Source organism: Buteo buteo, chromosome 3, assembly GCF_964188355.1.
Source record: "Buteo buteo chromosome 3, bButBut1.hap1.1, whole genome shotgun sequence".
Lineage (NCBI taxonomy): Eukaryota > Metazoa > Chordata > Aves > Accipitriformes > Accipitridae > Buteo > Buteo buteo.
Window position 1 is genome coordinate 21,181,221 of NC_134173.1, and position 24,291 is coordinate 21,205,511.

Sequence of the window (24,291 nt, forward strand, 5' to 3'; positions counted from 1 at the left end):
TGATGTGTGAAATAGCCATCTACTCAATGCAGTGGTCATCATGAGAACATTGCTCATTTACAGTTTTTGCCTATTAACTTCTGGTAACATTCTCTTCATCTACAACCAATTTGGCATAAACATCAAAGTTGTGTATGTATACATTTTTGTTTCATCTAGTACACTATTTTTTTTTAAGGATTCTTCACCACTTTTAATGAGTGGTTTATAGAATGGGCTGCTATACAGCTATGGGTAGGAGATGCTACACACCACGTCTTCCAAACAGCATCCAGCCCTTTATGCACAATTCAGAGAAAAACAATTTCACTCACACTTTCTATGTAGTAGACTGACACTAGAAACAAAAGTTTAAGTTTAGAACTTAACTTTTAAAAAATACAAATAAAAAAAATAAAATCAGATGTTCTTCACCAGTGATAATTTTACTTTTTGCATTTAGTCAGCAAAACAAAACCAATTCCTGCTATACTTTTTTACTTCATAAGTAAATATTTATTTCCCAATGCCATGGGATTTTGTATGCAAACACTACAGGAAAATATTTTAATACATAAACTATGTTCATGAAGATATTTTTCAGTTTGCTAACTTTCTTTTAATTATGAAACCGCTTAAGGTTATCACTGTTTAAGAACAAGCAGAGTTTACTACTTAGACCCAAGTTCTTAACTGTGTCCTTTTAAATGCCTGTACTACCCACATACGTAAAAATACAATAGAGTTACATAGGTTTTAGCATACAAGGTCAAACCACCACATTTTCGAGTTCTGCATGCTGCCTCTGGCAGAAACCATTAACTAGTATTTCAGAAAATAAAATACCCATAATGCACCGAACTACTTTTGTAGAGTTTTTCTGGGCACTTTAGAAAAACAATCCTGCCATCAACAAGACAAAACTACTGCAGGTATTACAGTTCGGCATTATTAAAAGTTCCTAGTCTTTAACAAGAGCACTCTTAATCAATAAAAATGTCAAACCTAAATCAGTTTTACTTCTGTCTTCTACTTGATCATACCAACTTGGAAATTCCCTATGCTATAAATTACCACTTCTAATCCTCCTCCTATACAGTAGAGTGAGTCCCTCTTCCTTTACAGGGAGGGTCAAGGTGAAATGCTTGTGATGTAGAGCTGAAGCCTTGTGGTTCCCCATTTACCAAGCCCTCCAGTCAAGAAAACTGGTGCATATGAATCACATACAAGCAACACTAACGTATTAATGACTGACATGTGGCAGACACAGACACACAGATGCAGCTTGACATTAATGGAGAGATTTGCCTGTGGTCATGCACATGCAGGGGGTGGGGGGGAATAGACCCACCTGCCTCTTGTTTTAACCCGAGTATGAAATCAAATGTCAGACAAGATTAATTAGATGCCTAGAGTTTTATTCTTTTCTGTTGATAGAAAAAGCACATTTCCATAATGTGAGGAAGCATTTATGTGGATAGCAAATCAGGTTGACATTGAGCGAAGGTTTACTTTATTGTGAATGCTAGCTGTGTGGTGCTTGTCAGTACAATTACTTTCTACTCAAGTGGTTTGCTTTTTAACATTTTATTATCTTAACAATAAAAAACCCTGGAAGCAATAATTATTTATTATGCTAATTCTTTAGCTTTTTTATTATGAATTTCTGCCAGACCATTAAAACTTGCTGTTTTCCAGAAATAAACCAGATTTATTAATATTCAGCCAATTAAGAAAAAAAAAGAGAAGGCAAAAACAATCTCTGTACTGGTAATTAGTTACTAACCAGTCAATTTGTACACTTATCAGCTTCCCCATAAGTTCTATTTTCATTTATTCAATACCCAACATATCTAAAATCATTCTGATTGAAAACAACCTCAAAACACTAAGTCCACTGCAGCATTTTTTATAAATAATTATTTAAGCAGTCTGAGAGGCAGCAGGGCTTTAGAGCACTCTGAAAATGCACTATACTCAAGGACTGCATTTTAATTATGGAAACCTTTTAGAACATCCCTGTTTTATTAACAGTAAGTGAAAGACTATAAACAAGGCTTCGGTATGCACCACTTCTTCTCAATCCTGCCTAAAGCCCTCAAGGGGAAACAGCTTCAATGTGCTTTCATATCTCCCCCCAAGCATTCTCATCTCTGAATGCCTCTTCTCACCAGCTTTAAAATTCATTTAACATAACAACCACACAGTTATGCTTTTTTCTCCCCCCCCCCCCCTTTTTTTTAAGTATACAAGTGTTCCCTCCTTTAGGAATAAACACCAAGGCCACAGCTCTCAAACTCCCACAGCATAAATGCAATATAGGAGACCATAAGCAAGTCTAAGCAGAAAAGCACTGCAACTAAATGTACCTTGAAAAGCTCTTAGTTTGCAATGCTTTTATAAAGCTTCATGTCCATGCACAAACTGTCCCTACATTTCACGCAGTGACAGTGGTAGTAATCCCTGGAAAACTTCTAGAACAAATTCCCTAGCTCAAAGCTCAGTTCTCTCCAAGCCAGTACAGCACTAGCTTCTTCTATGGCAAAGATGCAATGCTTCAAGGTTTTTCAGAGCAGCCCTCCCAGCTTCAACAACAATACCAACTCCCATGCTGCCACACGCAAGAGCAGAGCCAGGTTTCTCCATCACTCTCTGCTTCTGAAACAGGCTTCTCCTGTACCTCCCACTGGGAGATTCTGCCTGTGGCAACAGAAAGTTCCCTATTAATATGTAATATATACCATAATTAGCACTGTAAAGCAGGTAGTTATCTCACAACTGTCCTCCTATCCCCTCCCTCGTAATCACAAAACTTTATTTACAGAAAAAAAAAAAAAAAGAAAAGAAAGAAAAAACCAACCCCACACAACTTATTCAAAGCCCTAACTATTCATTCCTGGCTTGAATCACTGGTATGCCATTGCCCACTTGATGGGCACAACCTAACAGGGAGACAGATAATTTGCTCTGTAAGCACCCCTAAGTCTCCCTCTTCCCAGATACCTATAATCCAAACCAGACAACTGTGCTGCTCCCACCACTAGAAAGAACAGATGTAGAAATAAGGCAGGTATCAAAAGAGAGAAGGAAGGAACATAAAGTAAACTCTTGCTATAGAGCAGTAGTAGGAAGGAGTAAGCTTTGCTGGAGTAGATGCTCTGTAAAAATACGGAATAGGTTGTGGATGAAGCAACTTTTGCCCAAAAAAGATCTCAAAACTTAAGTCCAGGCTCCACAGTACAAAGGTGGGACCATCCTGATGAAGATTAATGACATGGACCAGTTGTAGACTAGGGTGTAATCCAGATGGGCACATAGTTACTGAGTTCACGACAAATTTTATTAAAACTGTGACTCCTTGTTATGGAAGTGCCCCACCTCTCATGTACTCTCCCAACATCATCAACCGCTTGTGTTGAGGATTCAATGGGCATATTTACTAAAACTCATATCCTGAAATTTTATTTCTACCCCAGTTCATTAAGTAGATAAAGTCATCACATGGAGCACAAATGTAGAAATACACAGAGACCCTCATGACCACCAAACTCCCCAGCTACTCCATATCTGTAGCTCTCGTGGCCCCCTGCTGTTTACCGGAACTGACTTCCCTCCCAGCCTCAAGAAGTTGAAAAACAGCAGCAAAAACTTCAGTGGAGGTAGTTTTTCACACCTAGTTATCAGATTAATATCAGTTCAGGCACCATGTCTGAAATACTTTGAAGAGCACCAAAGAGAATATAAAAATTCAAAACACTATCATTCAAAGACACAAGATCCATATTCCACTCTCCATATCCAGGAATAGTGTAACAACACATGCAAGTCCTCCAAAATCAACTAACAGGTCACTTAATTATTTGTTTAAATCAGTAGTTGCAGTTGAAAAGGAAGCTGTTATACACAGTGCTACCACCCCCGAAAGATACAAAACATGACTCAATGCTCTATTTTCTATTGTACTACCTCTAGTAAAAGACACTTGTACTTAATAGTGATGTGAAATAATGCTGACCCTTCTAATTTGCTCTTCCCATTTTCTATGGGAACCTGGCCTCTTGTACAAAAAGTACACAACGAAAACAACCATAGGAATGCTACTGATGTTCAGTTACCACTTCTCATCCTAAGGGAGAAAACAAAACCAAGCAAACCCCACAAATAAATAAAACCAATCAAGGCCAGACCAAGAAAATTACCAAGACTATTTAAGAAAAATCAGAGTAGACATACTTCATAAAGCACTTTTAAGCACAGAGTCTGGAGATAGAGGAAAAGACAGCAGGTGGGCAGGGATGTGGATATATTGGGTCGTGGCAGCCTACTCTGTCCCTTCCTGCTAATATGCACCTAAGTCAATCAGAAACAGCATCTGGCTGGTCAACCTACAAACCAGTGTCAACACAAGGGAACAGCAAGATAACCAGTTTCCTGGATAACATCCACCAGTGCTTTACCTACCAGAAAGCAAGGCTGGGGGTGTGAGGGGCTGTGTGCATGTGAAATCCTTTCTTACAAGGCACTACAGCTCTCAGGATGGGCACACAGTAATTCATTTGCCTTTTTGAATACATACACAGCATATTGCTTCAGTCCCTCCCAGGACATCAGGTTAGGCCTGTAAAGTTTATGACATTAGTTCAGCCTTTCTAACAAAGTATGTGCCTCAATGACCTGCATCATTCTCTTCTACAGAAGTAGCAGCCTGATTTTGTACAATCATTACATTCCTAGCCACGCCTCTGACAAAGTATGCGAAAAGCTCTTAAGTTCTGTCATTCCCAGATCCCAAAATCATTCCATCTGCAAATCTAAGCCAGTACAAGTTGCATTAGTTACCAAAAGGTAGATAAGGTAAATTGTGAGTTTCAGCATGATTGCCCCCCTTCAGCAGAAATTTAGAATGTAGTGCTCTTAATCTTTGGTCTCAAGATATACTGCATTTGAATAAATAAATGCTAGATTTTATTTTTTTTTAAATGTATAAAAATTCTCTCAAAACCTATTCACCTACCAAAATACTTTAATAAGCATGATAATCAATTTGGGAGCTACACAGAAACCCCTAACAAATACAGGCTTCTGCAGACGCATCTGAAGACAATTAGCTCTTGGCAATGACTTTTGGCTGCTCTACTTGCAGTAACATAATAAATACACAGTGTGTAGGCTGAGAGAACCAATGCATGTGGAAGAGAACAATGCAGAAGCCTCTGAATTTTCTCTCAGGACAGACAACAAATTCTTTATTAATATGCTCTACAAAGTATATTACTAAATGTGATGCAGAAATAGAAAAAGCTCTTTAAAAATATAAGATGATGTGACACAACCTATATATATCCTATTATTTTCATTTATTGGCCATGCATTTCAAATAGCATTAATTTACAACAGCAAAAAGCAAAGCCATTAAGTACATACAGGGCCCTGATAGCTTCAGGTGTAAAATAAGAATAGTTTCTCACAACAGCTTAGAGTGCTGTTGTGCACAGGGTAAAACTCAATACTATTGCAATTCTATCGCATGTATACACAGGAAAATATATGGAGTAGCTGTGAATATTATCTCTTAAAGAAAATGAATTACCATGGGTGCAATATTCCTGTATCAAAGGTGCAATAGTGCACAGCCATCTTCCACATCAACATAAAAATTTATTGCAAGTAATGTCAAAATCCATTAAGTCCCACTTTGTTTGTTTATTACTGATCCACCGATGGAGGCAATCAGCTCCATCTCCAACCGGGCCTCATTAGCAGGCTAACTCCACTGCAAAGTCAGAGTGGGGAGCACGAACCACCTCTGAAAATAGTCTCAGCTGACCCAGCTAGATTTGCACAGAAATGGATAAGAACTGCTCATGAAATCTAGCAGCACAGCTGAGTGATAAAGAAGTATCCTCCATCTCTAGGTGGGTAGTGAACATCTTTGGAAATAAAAAACTAACTCAAGTGATTTGTTGATGTAAAAAGTTCATCTACCTGAACTCTTACAGGAATACACCTCTACCAAATTCATTATCTGTGTTTTGGGTTTGTGTGGTGCGGTTTTGGTAGCGGGGGAGGGGCCGCAGCAGTGGCTCCTGTGAGAAGCTGCTGGAAGCTTCCCCGGCTCCAAGTTGGACCCGACTCTGGCCAAGGCTGAGCCCATCAGTGACGGTGGTAGTGGCTCTGGGAGAACAGATTTAAGAAGGGGAACCTACAGCGGGGGAGGAGATTGGAATGTGAGAGAAACCCCCCTGCAGACACCGAGGTCAGTGAGGAAGGAGAGGGAGGAGGTGTGCCGGAGGAGGTTGATGCCCCTGCAGCCCGTGGAGGACCCCACACCGGAGCAGGGGGATGCCCCCCAAGATGGCCGTGACTCCATGGGAAAGCCCGCGCTGGAGCAGCCTGTGACTTAAGATCGACCTGCAGGGAAGTTTGTGAGAAACTGCAGCCTGTGGGAAAGACTCACGCTGAAGAAGTTCACGGAGGACTGCCTCCCATGGGAGGGACCCCACGCTGGAGCAGGGGATGAGTGCAGAGTCCTCCTCCCCCTGAGGAGGAAGGAGCAGCAGAGACCAGGTGTGGCGAGCTGACCCCAATTGGGAGTGAAGTTGTGCCCAGGAAGGAGGGAGGGGTGGGAGGAAGGTGTTTTAAGATTCGGTTTTACTTCTCATCATCCTTGTTTTGATTTGATTGGTAGTAAATTAAATTGATTTGAGTTTTTTCCTCCAAGTTGAGTCTGGTTTTTGCCCGTGACCATAACTGGTGAGTGATTCCTCTCTGTCCTTGTCTCAAGCCACAAGTGTTTCCTTATATTTTCTCCTCCTCATCCCACTGTGGCGGAGGGGGGTGGGGGGGAAGAAGTGAGCAAGTGGCTTCGTGGTGCTTTGTTACCAGCTGTGTTTAAACCATGACACCTGTTATATAACTGCAGCCATTTTAAAGCTTTCACATGATTTCAACAATTCACACAGCTGAACCTCTGCACAGTGTCTGTACACAAGATCAGAGGAAACCTTTTATATACCCAATCATGGCCTCACCTCAGCTGAACACAGAATCTTACTGCTTTCAAATAACTAAGACCCTGCTTGGAAATCTTCAACTACTCCCAAAGTCACCCTGATTTTCAAACTTAAGATTCTGTCGATACTGTAGAAGGCAGGAGTCAGTTGCAGTCTCAGGGCTATGCAGCTCTGAAGAAAAGATAGAAGTAAAGCTCGCTCCTGTCATTAAAGAGAGGAGACAGAACCCAACCAGTATTCAGCTTCCCAAAGCTCTGTGATCTAATTCTACACAAAAGGCTTAATAAGGTTTAGACTCATAATACAATTAGTAGTTTAGCTCACAAATTAGACTATTAACACTCCAGCAGAGACATCAGCCATATGAGGATTAAGACGAATCTTCTGCTCTCAATATGGAGTGAGAACTTGAATGCTTTAATAGACCAGCTTCTGCACAGAACATATATTGCATTGTACAGAATGATGTGAGCATGACCAGCATCCTGCTCATAAATTGAACTTTCATCAATAGGAACCACATTAATGATTTGCACAGTAAATACAGAGTGGGAACTTTCAAGCTCATCGTAAAGCACAATTTTAAATGGTAAAAATATGTACTGATAGCACAGAATACCCTGCATGTGTATTTATATGCATTAGAGGTGCACATAAGAACAAGGGCCAAAATTAATGTCACCATGAACAAAACACAGGTTAACCCAAGGTATGGATATCATACAACATTTAACTGCAGGATTTGAATAAAGAAGGAACCATTTCCTAAATCTTTGCATACCTTTATTCTACATCTGTTAAGAAAGGAAGCAGATGTATGTAATGCAAGGTTCTGCATCATCTACTCCCCATAAACAGTGCTCAAAAGATTTAGAAAAGAGCCAATACCTCTAGCATACTACTTAATGGCACTTTGTCCACACATGGACAAATACCTGGAAAATATTCCAGAGGAATTTTCAAAGGCAGGCTGAGTAGGCAAAAAACACTCTACTTATTACCAAGGAACTAAAATTTCAATTGCTGTATCTGAAAAGTGTTGTTCCGATTTCCAGAAATCTATAAGTGTACCTACATTTCTACAAAATGCTGATATTGGTGTGTTCATGCTGACTTGTATTAATACCTGATTTACTTGCAATTATTGTGTCAACAGGAGCTTTTTGTAATTACTTGTACCGTATGCCCAAAACTGACTGTATTCATCTTTAGTTTTTGAGCTTGTGTTTGTAGAAATGGTGCCAGTATTCCTAATTCTTTTTAGCTTGAAAAACAAACAAATAATCTTCATCAGTTTACTTCACACTCTAGTAAAAACCATTCACACCCAAATAATATTATGAATAACATCCATCTGGTCTGAAACCTAGATCTGGCCACACTATCTCATTCCCCACTAGCACTGCCTGCTGTTGCTATCAAGTGTTAGTGTGACTGCGCTCAGTGCGAATTAAGACTTAAACTTCGCTCACTTACAGTACATACTCATAAGCACATGCTTTGCTGGCATATGTGTTAGCACATGCATGGGACCATTTTGATCTTATTTGTCTCAATTTAAAAAAAAAGGCAAAAAACCTAACTTGTTATAAATAATACTCGGCCAGTCAGGAATTGTATCCCCAAGCTTCTGTCATAGGCCCCCAAGAGGCTCTGGGACTTTCTCAAAATGTGCACATAGATCTCCAAACTGTAAGGGCAGCAGAGTGGCCTGTGGCATCAGAGGATATCCTAATCAGAGCTACCATCCTCCAGTCTCAGCTCTGTTCTCAGCTCAGTCACAGCTGCCCAAAGGATGGAGGTGGCAGAGGAAGGCACAAATGATTTGTGATTTTTGGAATGTGGGGATGAGGATCAGACATGAACAGAGAAAATGAGATGGAAAGAGCACAGGAGGTAGCAGGTAAGCAATATGTTCTTAAAGGTGGCCTGGTATTTAACAGCTTTGTTAAATACGTATGTTGTTTGCTGTGGAATAGATGGTACTAAAGTGCAATTTTAGACAGAACTGAGAGCTGGCAAGAACCGTACCTCTTCCTCTGCACAAAATTCCAGAGTACACAGCTCTGGCAGATTACTATAGTTGGCCAACTCTTTCTTTTATTGCTAGACCACTGTGTAGAGTCAAAGCACTGAAATCATGTGAACGGGGCTGCTGGTGAACATCATGTATTTGCTCAAATGCCAGTTTCAAACATACAGATCTGATTTTTTTTGCAGTTCTGCTCCCAACTGTCCAGAAATACACATCTAATTCTAGCATACAAGCCAGAATTAATTTTTCACTGCTGCAAATCTAACACAGCACTCTGCAGTTTGTGAAGACTTTAACAGAGCAAGTTCTGGCAGAGTGTGATTTCTCACTCACAGCGAGTGAGTGGTTCCCAAACTGTGGCTTGCAAAACTCCTGTGATCCACCCGCTACGAGCATTGATTTGAAGCAAACAAGCCTGTCAGATACTACTTCACCAAGGCAGATTTATTGTGGACCAGTTCAGGAAGCCATGAGTTTATATTCATTTTGAAATTGAGATCTTCAAAAATACAGACAGTTTTCATAACAAAGTCTTTGAGTTTGGGCTACACATCAGAAACTGACTCCATTTTTACCATCAATGCAACAGAACTGACAGGCAAGCAATAACTTTCAAAATACAAGCTTCCATGTTGCAGCCTAAACTGCAACCCATCACAGGTAACCATAATCAACAAAGTAGTTCCTGACTGATGCCAGAGTGAGTTCACAGCTGCTTTCTATTTCCATTCATCACACAGTCATAACAGGTATCTTCCAAAATAAGAATTTAGACTTCCAAAGACTGTATCCGTTTCTCTGTAGAAATCAAAGGATTTAAAAAAAGCAGCAGACAATGCATGCACAATTTATGTTCCCTAATTCCCCTTGAAGCAACCTTGGCAATACAGCGGGACCAAGCCCAGACAGTTTTTATCTGAATATACGCAATACATCAGGCTTCACCCCTACTCCCAACTCAAAATTACTATCTGCACTTCAAGACTCCAAGTCCACTATATGACAAAGGAAGGTACAGGTGAGTAAGGCTGAAGTGCACACTCAGCAATGGATCTGCCAGTGAATCAACCCAGAAGCACAGCAGTATGCTTGTCTATGGTTGAAAATACAACAGAAGTAGCTAAGGAATATTATTCTTAAGGGGTTATTTCCATGTCATTTCCCTGCATGGATAATCTTATGCTAGATACTGGGCTACAACATGAACAACATTTTAAGGCCATTTATGTTCACACCTTTTTGTGGTCATGTAAAGTTCTTAATGTGGTTAACATTTAACTCCTCAATATTCAGGATGCAAAGAGAAGTAACAGATTCTAGTGGACAAACTGCCTATCTGTTAAGCAATTGTACAAGTAAAGATCCAGTTCTGAAGCTTCTGCAAGACTCATTTAAAAACCCCACTCCATGTCTGCTGTTGCTGCATGGCTGCTGCAGAAGCCAGTTTTTATTTGTCAAGAGTGTACTTAACCTGTCTTGGGCTCCTGGGCCCTCTGAAATTTCAATGTATATTTGCTCTAAAGGGCGTGTGCTTGTCTCAAACACTCTTAAATAAATGAAACAGTCAAACACCAGTGTTTTCCAAATCCCAAAATGAAAATGCTAGGCTAATTCACATAAATCCCTTACTAGCCTACATTTATGTAGGCAATTCTTAAAGTAAAAATAAATACAACACACCCCATCAACTTTATATGTGGTCTTCAATCCATGTGCTTTGCTGTCGCCACGATCAGAAGGTAGTGATGTTGGGCAATATACAGGCTTCCATTGCACATTTTCAGCCTCTAAGGTTTTAAATAAGTATTAACTTTAATTGTGTTTTGGTTTTGCCGGTTTCCCATGACACTCACAGACCTAACCCCAAAAGGTTGCTTTTACATTTAAAAAGTTGCTTGCAAAGGTTTTCTCCTTGAGCTAGGACTGAATCAAGATGACATCTCTCAGACACAGTAAAGAGGGCATCAACTGCAGAGTGCCTTAAAATTATTACCGGGACAACAATTTATCTTACATAACTGAGAAATTACTTCCGTAGTAGCTGTCTCTGCAGAAGTTAAAAAGAAAAACAGCTTAAGTGATGTGTTACATCAAGTGCTTATATTAAAGTATTGAATGCAGTGCTTTGTAAAATAACCTTCATCTACTCTGCAGAATTCAGAAAAGGCTAAGATTAAAGGAAAAAAGCCTATAGCAATTCTCAGTCATTAACATAAGAACAACCCCACCAAGTACTATGGTTCCTGGAAATATCCACAATTGTCTATCTCCTAAACATCGACAGTATTTAAGCACATTGTTGAGTTTCTAGGGAAAACTGAAATTACAGGTGGTGACAAGTGACTGCTGTAGATTTTGTCTAAATACAGTGGGGGGTTCTGAAGTGTCACTTTTTTTTTCCTTTTTTTCCCCTTTTTTTTTTTTTAATGGAAATTTAGCAGTTTTCTCAACCATGGAAAAAAAAGCCAAAAAACAAAAAAACACAACCTACTGGTCAAAACTAAACAAAAACCCACAAAAAGAACAGGAAAGCCTCGCTATGAAGATCTTCATCCATGTCACAGTCAAATGCCAGAGCACAGATTTAAATCCGGGTTCCCACACTTATGTAGGAGTTCTGATCACTAAGCAAACTGACTACTACGACAAGAGTTAAAATATACATCTCTTTTATGCTGTGGTCCAGCGGTATGATTCATGTTACGCTATATCATCCCAACATGGAACCAGAAAAATCTCCAGGCTCAGAAAGTTCCACTGAGAGAAAATAATTTCCTGGTTAAGACTATATGACACATTAGAACAGTTAAGTAAAAGAGATCTTATACTATCAAAATAGTAATAACTTCCTTTGGAAGTAATCATTCCTTTGGAATTGTAATCATCAGAACACTGTTGATCCTGAATTATACTGGTTCATAGAAACATCACAGTAATTACAATAGATTATATATAGTCCTATACAGATACATAGTGTCAAACCTTGAAGCAAATACATTTCCTACCAAATTTCTACCAAGCCTGTGAGCACACTCTGAGCAGACTGTAGAGTTGTTAGGAATATTGGACTTCTTGCAGTGATTTTATTTACCAGAAGGATGGAAGAGGGAATAGGTAATAATGAATTATTTTTTTTTCAAATGAAACAAATATACAAATCACATAAGAAGAGACAGCAACTATACCAAACAACTACAGAGAGAACTGTTATGTCTGATCTGGGGCCTAACACAGTTCAATGAGATGGCAATTGACTTACATGTTTGTTTTCAACTGTTAGGTGAACTGTTTGTTAAAACAGGAAAAAGCCATGAACATGAAAATAGCAGAAGTGAGAGGAGTTTCTATGCAGGTAGAGGACAACGTGAATCCCTTCAGGAAATCTCAGGCTCTGCTTGAGATATAACCTGGTACTATTCTTTTTTCAAAACTGGAGATCTGTTTTCTCTACATATCCTCAGAAACTATGTAGACTTGGTAACCAAAACTTTAAGATGTGCATGTAGATGACCGTTTTTTGGTCATAAATTACTGTATCAGCGATAGTAGAATTACTAAGCATCAGCTCCCAAAATAAGGAATTGTTTGACCTTAGAGGGAGAAGAAAAAGGAGAAGGAAAAAAAAAACCAAACCTGCAACCACCTCTGCTGTGAGTACACCATGAAAAATGCACGAGTTTGCTAAAGGGTAATAATTCATCAACATTTTAGGACACAGATGTAAAAACTAGTGCATATACAAGCATATACAATACACAAGTATAGAAGTTCATGTCATGTATGGAAATTATTTAGTCTAGTCTATATTCACAGAAAAAAGAAATGTGAAAAGCCTCTCTGTTCATTTACCTATAAGAACAACTCCATTATGAAAACCTCAAGACATTACTGGTCCACTATCCATCTACCTGAAAGTGCAGAGGAACTCCTGTAATATCCTCCTCAATCTTATGTTAGAATCTCATCAGCACAACTAAACAGTTCTTTCATCTAATCAGCCTACCTTTATGCACTACAGAATTAAAACAAAGGACTGCAGACAAAAACATTCTATCCAGTATATTACTTTGAAAAATAAAGAGTGTAAACAATATTTGAATTTAGAGTTAAGGATAAAAGAGGCGATAGGATTCAAGGTAATAAAGCACAATCTTTCTGAAAACTGCCCCAAAGTACCTGTGCCATAAACCTACCAAAAAACAAACGAACAAAAACCACACAAACAAAACACCACCACCACCACTCCCCAAAAAAACCCAAACAAAAAAACCCTGCTCTAATACAGGCATGTAATGCTCTATTTCATTCTCCTAGATGATGAAGAGCTGAACTGATGAAAGAGGTAATTAGCTGTTAGTTATTCCAGAGCAAAACCACGTATCTTGTGATTAACAAAACAGTGCTGTAAAATATATTTATAATAGCTTAATATTGGAGAAGATTTAAAGAAGAAAAAAAAAAGGAAGAAAAGAAAAGTGGGGGGAAGCCAATCCACCCCTCAAAAAACCCTACTGTAACCAAAACTTACTGCTCTCTAAATCAGGGCAGATTACACATGGCATGGGCAGGGGGGGAAACAAACACCCTCATAAGCAAAATGTTGTTTTACACAGTTCCACAGAAAAAAATTAAAGATTCATTAACATCATTACACTTAGTCATATGTGTAAAGATAATAAACTACTGCTACGTAAAGCTGTCAGAAAACATATTCAAGCCTTGAATATATTATTAAAGACAAAAATGTTCAAAACTAAGATGACAAAAATAAGAAAATATTAATAACTATAAATCCATTTATGTTTTCTGATGTAATTTAGCTGCCTTTAGGACTTCACCTTTTTTCCTAGAACATCTTCTCTTCCAGTAAGGTTCATCTTTTATACTTCCAGAAAGTGTTATGCCTTCCTTCCCACCTTTCCCCCAACCACCCTAATTCTAACTTGTTTTCAGAACTCCTTCCTGCTAATACTGCCATGGTTTTGTCTGAACAAATGTGATCATTACTTTGTTTCCTACCATTGCTCCTTATGAGGCAGCGTCACTGTGGAGTCAGACACTTCTGGCTGAGACACTTCTTTCCTATTCCCTGCAGCTATTGAGCATGAGTACGTGGTAGAGGCATAAACACACCTTTATTTTTACTGTTATTACTCTCAGAAATCTGGGCATAAAAATATCTTTCCTTCATTTTTAAAGCATATTTTGGGACTTACCCTCTGTACCTCCTCGTAACATTAACAGAAGTCACATGGCTTAAAAACCAACACAACATATTATTCCAAAATCAGTACAGAATTCCACTGACAGCAACATAATTTCTGAAAATAATTATTTTAAATGTAATTTCTGAAAATAATTATTTTAAATGTAACAGGAAGCTTCTTATTAGGTTGTCAAAAGACATATACTCACACAACACTTAAGCTTTTAAGACAAGGATCAATCACAACTGTTAAGATCTAACCTTATCAGATCTCTATAGCAATAACCCTTGCATTTAAACCAGGGTTTAAAGTATATTTTCATGCATTTTATTATGTATTTTTATTACATTAGTGCATTCATTCATCCTTCTGTTGAATATTAACACTGATCAGCCAGCCTTTTTACAATTAATCAGAAGTTCATTTGTATTATAAGCAAACTGGTGCAAACAAGCCACCAATGGATTAAAATTCTCTAGGTCACAAAAATCCACTGTATATTTTCACATCTCCCCAGCTCCAAAGACACCCACATTCTCAGAAAGCCCAGTTTACAGCCTTTCCTCTTCCTATGCTTAGAAAAGTGGATTTAGAGATGCAGCTACACCTAGTGATCAGCAGCAGATCACAGCAGGCAAAACTCATGAAGACACTACAAAAATAAGAAAGTAGTATGTGAACATAGTGGGGTGAATAAAGTGACACAGTACAATTTATTGCTAGGCTTTTTTTTTTTTTTTTTTGGTTCCCTAGATGTATGACCATATGCTCCAAACCGGTTTTTGTTTCCTGAAATCTTTTTTGAAATAACATTACACTTAAATCAGAAATACAGATCTGTAAGTTATCAGCAAAATGAAATGAAATAAAAAGGACTCTCTCAATTTTTCCTAGAGAAATTGAGCAGATAATTCAGCTGCATTCACACATCAACAGTTTATTCCTGGGAAAATTTTCAGAACTACTTCTTTACACAAGAGTCATAAATGTGAGCTGAAAGGTTCATAAATGCATGTCATTTTCTGGGGAAACATCTTTAAAACTTAGTGATGTAGCTACCTCAAATAAGTGTTTGACAGTGATACTAACGAGCTTTAAACACAAGAGATCTCCCTCTCAAATGGCATTTCCTTTAGCATAAAGTTGCAACATGAAATGCAGGATCAGTTTACAGATCCTGACCCCACAACATCACTGGACATTGTTCTATCAAGTCTACACCTATTATCTTCCCCTAGCTGAATCTAACGATGTGAACTGAACTGATCGTCTCAATAGTAAGGTATAAAACTGACCTGGCCACTGGCAACTAGACTGTCTGACACATTTGCTGACCATCTCAGTGTATGAGTGAGCACACATGAAAAATAAACGATCTCCACATTTCTTCAGGTCAGACTCAAATTACATTAGTGAGATGGAGTTCAGAAGCTTACTTTCTCTATCCTAACGTGTTTTGTGATCTGCCTGAGGATTTGGTGTCTCTAGCTGTCAATCTAGCAACTTCTGTGAGCACTAAATATGTTATTTTCTCATAAATTATATGCTGCTATATTGTTTCAGGACACTGTGATTTGTTTTGCTCATGGATTCTGACAACTGCTAAATCGTAAGACCAAATAAACATCACAGGATTTTTCCCCCCAGTGTTATTACAGCCTTATAATATTTTGTAGGATTTATTTTTAATTTCTGATGAGGTTGCATTACTAACTTTTGACACCAGAACAAGACCAGAATAGCTAAATAAAATAAATTGAAAAGCAACACACATACCCACCACACAGTTTCTTTTTTGACAAACTGTGCCACTTCCAAAGCCCAGACACTCATTTTTACCTGAAGCATTCTAAAGTACATCCCAGTTTACAGGGGACACAAACTTTATTTCATCGGTTTCTAACTGTCACAAGTTACAAAAAAAAAAAAAAAAAAAGACACTGATTCTTCAACATGCTTCCATTAATTTGCTGAACTATTTTAAATATGAATACTCTTAGGTATAAAACACAAATCAAGTCATTCACCTATTCAGCTAACAGCTGTAATAGCAGCAGCAAAAATCTCTGACTGGGAATTTTGGTTTGAGAATCTTCCTCCACAGCTCTCACTGTTTAGTGAGGTCAAGTCCATGCTATGAACTTTAACTGGAATAGTTTTGTTGATGAGCTGACAACTGTGTCAACCACTAACAAAGCTGCATTTTCACTATCATATGTTACTTCCCTTAGGAAGTGCAGGAATATGGACTTGATGGATGGTTGGAGAGGAACAAAAGCAGGTAGAATAAGCAATGCAAGCAAAAGCAGAATTTGTTAAAATGAGATACAAGCACACTTGGAGCTCTTTGCTGGCAAAGGGATCAGAATAGCTATTAAGGGCTTCCAGACAGAGATCCTGAATACTCTGAGAAATCTCTTCAAACACAGTTAATTATACCAGAAACTTTTTATTTTCTATACATTGCTCTGACTGCCAGGAACTTCATTTCAGCTGGGATAGGACCTATGAAGACTTAACCTATATTCTTTCTTTTCATCTTCCCTCTCTGCAGTGACCAAACATCAACATCATCACAGTATGTTTCAACTTCAGCATGTCAAACTTCTTCCTTACATCTGTTTTTGGAAAATGTGATTCTTGTTTTCAGAATACCTATACCCAAAAATGAAATAGATTAATATAAGGCACAACATCCATTAAGAATGCAAGTTTTTGCATTTTTAATCCATGAAATAGCTTGAGGACTACTCTTCTCTATGTAAAACCTTTACTAGTCACTAGGAAAAGTAATTTTCCATTTTTGTACAGCACTTTTCCTCCTATTCTTCTCCTCATAATTATCACTAGTCCTGGAGCAAAGATCATTATGAATGGCCTCCTACAAGCACTTTTAGTCAGTCCACCCATATCTCTCTCTCACTGCAATAGGACTTGTGCCTTCTCAGGGAAAAACTAAAACTTTTAGAACCAGTACCATAAAAAGAGTGTATTAATATACAACCTTGTCACTTTCCATAGCAAAACAGAATATAACAGCCTAATAACAGCCCTCCCTTGGTCAGAATCAGGCCATAAGCAAGAAGCATCAATTTCAGAATTCAGGCTGTATTCAAATTAACATCTATCTGAACGTGATGCCTTCACAAAAACACAATTTCTGAGTTCTATTACACATCTCCTTGCCTTCAGTTTCAGTTCCCTATTTTGGTATTTGACAGAACTCATCTCATCCAGACCCTTCATTTTATATAAGACCTATTATTTAGGCTTACAATGTCCCTTCTAACTTTCCACAACTCTATGTTTGACCTAAACCCCTTACAGGAGTGGACTGCTTTCCCTAGCCTGAATAATCTACCAAGGAGATGGAAGAAGGAACACGGTGGAGTCATGTGGCATTTCATAGGACAGGAACACCTCATTTCAGGAACTTCTGTAATGTTAGCATTCAGTGTTCGCATGCACCCACTTAATAACATTTATGTTAAAATTATAAACAAAAACATGCTAAATTAGGTGTGCTACAGTTTCTCAGAAAGAAATTAAAAAAAAAAAAAAAAAAAAACACAAACCCAAACCTAAACCAAAAACTACTCTTGCAGAAAGATCCCAGCTACTTCAAAAAAAACATCAGCAGCGTTGTCTATTTAAGACAATGTTTTTAGTAACATCTCTTAAATTCAAATTCTTGAAACCATGTGCTTCTTGAACTAATGAATCCAGAATTTTAAATTCTTTAGTTAAGAAAAATCTCATTGTTATTAACTGTTAAGCTGCTTTCAAAAGATTACTTGAAAGCTTCCAGGCCTTAAAAAGCCAAGATCTGATCTTTCAGTAAGATTATTTTCTAAAGAGGAAACTCAAATAAAATAATAGCTGACGGTAACGTTAGATCCAATCTCTGTAAAACAAATCATTTTAGAAAAGGGTAAAAATAAAAATGGAATTATAAATGTCAAAGATTACTTAACTCACCCACTGCTATTCTTTGCTTAGAACATGTATGGAGTTGATTTTGTTTCTTTTTTCTTTGTTTGTTTTTAAACTTTTTATAGGTTAGTCATATAACTCCTGTCTGCAACAAGAGACAGCTATTACAAAAGATAACTACCCAACTCAAGGACAGATTTTTCTGTAATTTAATTTCTGTGACACTGATGCATCAAGCTTTTAACAGAAGCAACAGCAATTTTTTCCCCCCCAAGCAAAAACGACTCCCAGGCATGCACTTCAAATGGTAAGGTACAAAAATGGAAATTTCATCAATTCTGTTCTGAGTGCCAAGAATCAATATTTTTTAAAAAATCTCTATGTGCATCTTCACCAATAAACTTTACATTCAATATTTAACATACAAGTACATATGCACATGCAGGGAGAGAACAGGCCAGATTCTGCATCCCGTGACATCCTTTGCAATGTCACTGGAGTGTGTAAATTGCAGCCTCTATTATTCTGTATTTGGGAAGGGTTGGAATCACACCTTTTCAATAACAGTACGCACAGGGCATCTCTGAATTGTTTGTGTTTTATATCACAGTTCCTTCCACAGTGTGCGGCGATGGAAATGAATACAACAGATACAAATCTAACACCAGCGTGGGATTGTTCTTCAGCAAGATGAACGGCACTTAAATGCTGACCCTAATATAGTATCAGCATATTGCACACACGAGTCATTTAAATATCCAGGAGAAGAAGAGTTGCCCCAGTTTAACTTTAAACAATAAGCAAGACAGTTCACGCAGGTCAGCAATGAGTTATGGATTTATCTTAATAGAGCAAGAGCTCTCACTTTAGTGTGGTCACTAGACTTCCACTACTAATGAGTTATAGGGCTAACATACATGAGTTCAGTTTCATAATTCACTACAGAGCATAGCTTCCTCCTAACATGAGTGTTTGGAAAAGATTTCATCATTGTTATAGATCACCTCGGTACAAAACGTTTTTCTGCTCATGCATCTTCTGTCCCATCTGCAGTAAAAATGCTGGAGAGAAATTAGGGGAAATGCAGCTGCATATATGAAAGGTCCCTCGAATCTAACATAAACAAACAATTTTTTAATTTTTAAAGAAGTTTACAAAAAGACCACCAATTCCTAGCTGCAAAACTTGGTTTAGCTACAGTGCTGCACAGGAGCAACATGTAATACACAAAATATAAACTATCCTGCAGCCTCAGCGACAAGGAAAGTCAATAGTATTGCTTCCCACCAGATCAAAGCACACTTTGCATGAACTGAAGACCAGATGTCTTCAATTTAACGTGCTTTCCAGTTACACTAACATCATGTTAGGAACAAACCAAACAAAAATATCTGAAGTTACTCTTTGCAGTGAAGCACACAGAACTATTTCACATCCAAATTTCTGTCTAAAATTGAGGGTTTCTTCAACATATAAATAGGACAGGGGTGCAGGCAGAGGACTCGAGACCATGATAACCATCTGCAGGTCTAGGACTTCAGGCAACAGAAAAACGCCGTTGATGGAGCACTTTGCCAGGCTCTTCGCTGGATGTGAATCCTGACACCCCGCAGACCCAAGCAGCCTCTACGCTGCCCTCCGAGGTGACGATTCGTGGGGCTGCAGAAAACCAGGGACCGGGGCTCTACCGCCGGCTCTACCGGCGTTTCACAGCCGTACCTACGGGCAGCGCGAATGGCGGGGAACTCCGGGGGCGACCGAGGAGAAACCGGCGGGGCGGAGCAGGCAGGCAGGGCCGCGGGGCACCCGCCGGCCGCTTCGCGGAACACCGCAAGTTTTCCTTCCCCCGTCACCAGCTCCGTCGCCGGGCGGAGCGGCGGAGGCCCGGCGGCGGCTCACCTCACCCCTCCGCCTCCCGCGCCGGGGCAGCGGGAAACTTTCGGGAAGTCGGCGGCCGAGCAAAGCCGGAGCGAGCCCGAGTCCCGCCCGTCCCGCCAGCCCTGCCCTCGGGTTGCCCGAGCCCCGCCAGCCTCTCGCCCTTCCCCTCAGCGCCCTTACCGGCAGGGCACGGGGACCCAAACCTAACGGCATCTCGGCGCCTCCCTCTCCGCCTGCTTCGGACACTTTCACCCCCCTCCGCCCCCCGCCATGTACGCAGCGGCTCCGAAGTGTCAGCCCCGCCAGGGGGACGGGGAGGAAGAAAAAAAAAAAAACACACCCAAAAAATCCCAAAACTGCACACCAAAACCCAACCGACTCGGAAACCGCAGCGCTTTCCCCCCTGCCCCTCCGCCGCCCCCGTCCGCGGGAGGGCTGCCCAGCCCCGGGGCAGGCGAGGCGGCTCCTTACCTGTGAACGTCTGCGCTCCCGCCGCCAGCAGAAGTCCGGCCAAAGTAACCAGGCAAGTTCCAACTTTCCCCATATTTCCAGCCCTTCCTGCTCCGGATCCAGCAAAGTGCCAAAGTGTTTGCCAAAGTAGGAGGCGCCCCTCTCGCTCCCCTCCAGTCAGTGGGGAAGGGGGGAGCTGGACTCCCCTACTCGGCGCCCCGCGGGCTGTCTTCCTCTCCTCGCTCTCTCTTCGCTTTAAAGGGCAGGGAAAGAGGGGTGCGAAGTGGCCGGGGCTGCCCGCCCGCCTGCCTGCCTGCCTGCCTTCCTCCGGCCGCGCCGCTGCCCTCGCCCCAGGGGCCGCGCGGACGCCCCACGCCTTCCGCGCCGCTCGCCTCCCCCGGTGCCCGGGGGGGGCACCCTTAATCCCGGAGTCTCCTCGCCCGGCGCCGCCGTTAGTCCCGGTTTAGCTCGGCTCCCTGACTGACTCGCGGTCCCCCCCGGCAGGCAGGCAGGCTAAAGGGACGGCGGAAAGTCACGCCCAGCCGCCGGCGCCGCCGCTCTCCCCCGCTAGAGGGCGAGGCGGCGCGGGCTGGCAGCGGCGGGGCGCTGCTGACAGGATTTCGGTTACGGCCGTCGCCTACGGAGGCGAAGCGCTCGAGTCTCCTTCCCGCCGCCTCCCCCCTCGCTGCCCCGCGAGTGGTGGCTTTGGTTGCAGAGGAGGTGGCTCCGTGCCTGGTAGGACGATGTCGAAAGTTCCCGGGCAGCGGGGGAAAGAAGTAGGAACCGGGAAAAAAAAAAAAAAATTAAGAAAAATCTCAACCAAGCGTCTCGGTAACTTTGCCGCGGGTCGGCCCCGGCGGGAGCCGCAGGCGCTGAAGTTGGGGCCGCCGTGGCTACCTGTCCGGCCAGGATGGGGCCCTGAGGGAAGGGCTGCCGCCGCCCCGAGCGGCCCGGCCCCGGGGCAGCGCCCTGGCTCTTCCCGCGCCCCCGCCCCACCGCTCTGGCGCTGCTCCTGCTTCCCGGGACAGGGAAAGATAAACGTAAGAGAGGGGGAAAGCGCTGGCTCTTCATAATCGTTTTGTTTTGCTTTTACAGGCAGTCTGGGGTCTGTCGGAAGAACTAGTTCGAGGCCACTACTCCGTCTTCCGCGAAAACCGCAAGCGTAAGAGCCCAGCCCTAACAGGGAAAGGCTGAGACTAAAAGGAAATTAAGATGTAAATGGACTTCTCCGGGCAGGCGACGAGCGGCACCGTGTTGTAAACAGATTGCTTCTCATTCGTGTGCCGCTAATAAAACTTAAGCGCCTTGCCCACCCTTCGCCCCTCCGGACCGTATCGGGGCCGCTGGAAAGGGCGGGAGGTGGGAAAGGACCTCTGGAGATCGCTCGGTCCGCCCCCCAGGCTTAAAGCAGGGTCGCCGCTTTTACTCCTGTGAGTGAAGAATGACGTCGTGAATTGGCAGGGTTAGGTAGTGAATGATGGAAGTAAAATCACACTAAAATGGCAGTTACCTATCATTATTTGCAGTCTGCAACTTCTGGCATTTATTTCTACGTCACATATGAAATACAGCTGCTTGACAATCTTTTTTGCTTTGGGGCTTTGGCTCCTGGTGTCCAAGACACCGCAAGGATGTGTTTGTTGGTTTTAAACCAGTTCTTTCTAAATTGGACTTCCAGAGGTGGAAATATTTTTGTTGGCTGTCACTTTCAATGAAAGCTTTCTTTTTATTTCAAGTGCAAGTGTGCCGATTTATTCCTTGTGGTTACAAATAAAATGGTAAAAACAAGAATCTAGATAATGCTGCAATTAAGGGCAAACACAAATATAAGAGCTCAGGTTCTAGGTTCTCATTTTTTCTCCAGCACAGGTCCTCTGTTTTCTATGCTACTCATTGTAGTTAGCCAGCTTCACTCTCGTTTCAATTGAAGTCTTAACTCTACCCATCCCCCACAGGGTAGTGCAAGTTACAACATAGTAATGATTTGTGCATATTTTGTATTATTTTTACATATGGTACATCATCTTCAAACTTAGGCACACAGCTGTATCATTTCCAGTGATTGCCCAACCATGCTATTGTCAGGACACTGCTCTGCTACGGTTTTGCTACTGCATTTGTTATGTGATGCAATCTTCACGAAGGGACGGACATGAGCTTCTAGATGTGTGGGGGTAAGGCAGCTACCTCAAAAGCTAACGCAAGGGGGCAGAATAGCATTAATTGTTGTGTTTCCTGACGTCAGACTTTTTGCATTGTGAGCATTCTCTTCGTTTATTATTTTCCTGAAAGTTCCCAGTCTTCTCCCCGAAAAAAATTACCTTAATTCCCCAAAGCCTTGGTAACCTAGGGGTATGTTGCAATAAAAATTATATTTTTTTTATTTTACAATTTTTTCCTAGTTGCATAATTTATGCAAATTTTACATTCTTTAAAAGCTGCTGTTACAGCTTCTAAAAATCAGAAACTATAGCTAGTCTTGAAAGTGCTACCTTTGTAACTACAAAACTGTTTAAAAAAACTCAAGAAGTCTCATAAGTAATTTAACTTAGAGTAACTTTAACTTTAAAATGTATCTTCTAGTAGATCTGTCACTAAAAATCCAGAAATGAACAGTTACAGCATTGCTTATGCTAATGATAACTTCCCTCTAGGTTCATAATGTCCAGACACACATAAAACTGTATCTCTGATCAGCCAATGTCAATCCTAACACAGTGTGGTAAAGTATCATCTATAGACATATAACCGTAACTCTCAATCCCATCTTTGTTATAGGGAATCAAAAACTCCATGCCTATAACCACAGCTAACTAGTGTTAGCTTAGCGAAGATGAGATGATAGAAAGTCACCGAGTTCTGTGGATTACAGAAGAACATGTAAAAGTGTTTGGTCACAGTTATAGTAGGAGTAAGGCTAAAGTGCTTGACCTTCAAAGACATAGCCATTCTGCTTTAATTACAGTAAATCGAAGAAACGGTTAAGCTCTGGGGAATAGCTAAACCAACAAGAACAATAGAAAACACAGGTCATGCATGGGTGATCAGGAATTGTTAGCTGTGTTTCACTGCGGTTTAGTACTGGAGCATATATGAAAACAGTCCAGAAACACTACAAAAAAGAACTAGAGCATCAAGAAAACACTAGACAAAATCCAGAGGTTCACTAGTGGTTTGACTCCAAGAATGCCTTCAACAGAGTTCATTAAGGGCTAAGCTGTGGCTGGAAAGGGGATTGGAAGCATCTGCAAAAATAATAAAGTACTTTGCTGATTGTTTCTTACTGACAGATACTTTGCATCTGTTCTTGAACTGGATCACCCCAAAGAAATACCTGATTACAGTTCCCTACATACACGCACTTCAGCTTAGGAACACAGAAGATCACAAATACCACAAATATAATTACTTCTGCTGAAAGGAGTCAAAGAATGAGACAGTACGACATGGGATAACAAGAAAAAATAATCAGGAAGTTGTCATAACTATTTTCTAGATTTTAATGTCCATAGATAGGAAATGTACATAACCAGCCTTCATTGCAAAGTTTTTGTTTTATTTTTAAATATGGAATTTGTATATATCCCACTGGGGGGAAATTAAACAACCCAATGATAAATTATGAATAAGTATACTGTTTATTACACAACCCTGACTGGCTTAGCTGCCCTTTCCCTGCTAATCATTCTCTTGCAGATCCATTTCCAATATTTCAGATCTCTGAGCTACTTCTGAAAAATGATTTTTGAAAATTCCAAACTGATAGAGAACTGTATTACTGGTTAGAGAGATCTGA

At 40.6% G+C, this 24,291-nt stretch overlaps 1 protein-coding gene across 10 annotated transcripts in view; it reads right to left on the reverse strand.

The window, feature by feature from the left end:
* The window catches only part of PTPRM (protein tyrosine phosphatase receptor type M), a 502,188-nt gene extending 481,212 nt beyond the window's left edge, over window positions 1-20,976 (reverse strand). For all 10 annotated transcript variants that reach the window (XM_075023029.1, XM_075023027.1, XM_075023025.1 and 7 more), the window contains exon 1: window positions 20,517-20,976. In XM_075023029.1, coding sequence (XP_074879130.1) covers window positions 20,517-20,589 — 73 coding nt within the window. In that variant the 5' untranslated portion in view covers window positions 20,590-20,976. The remainder of the gene's footprint in view (window positions 1-20,516) is intronic.
* Window positions 20,977-24,291: the final 3,315 nt, after the last annotated feature.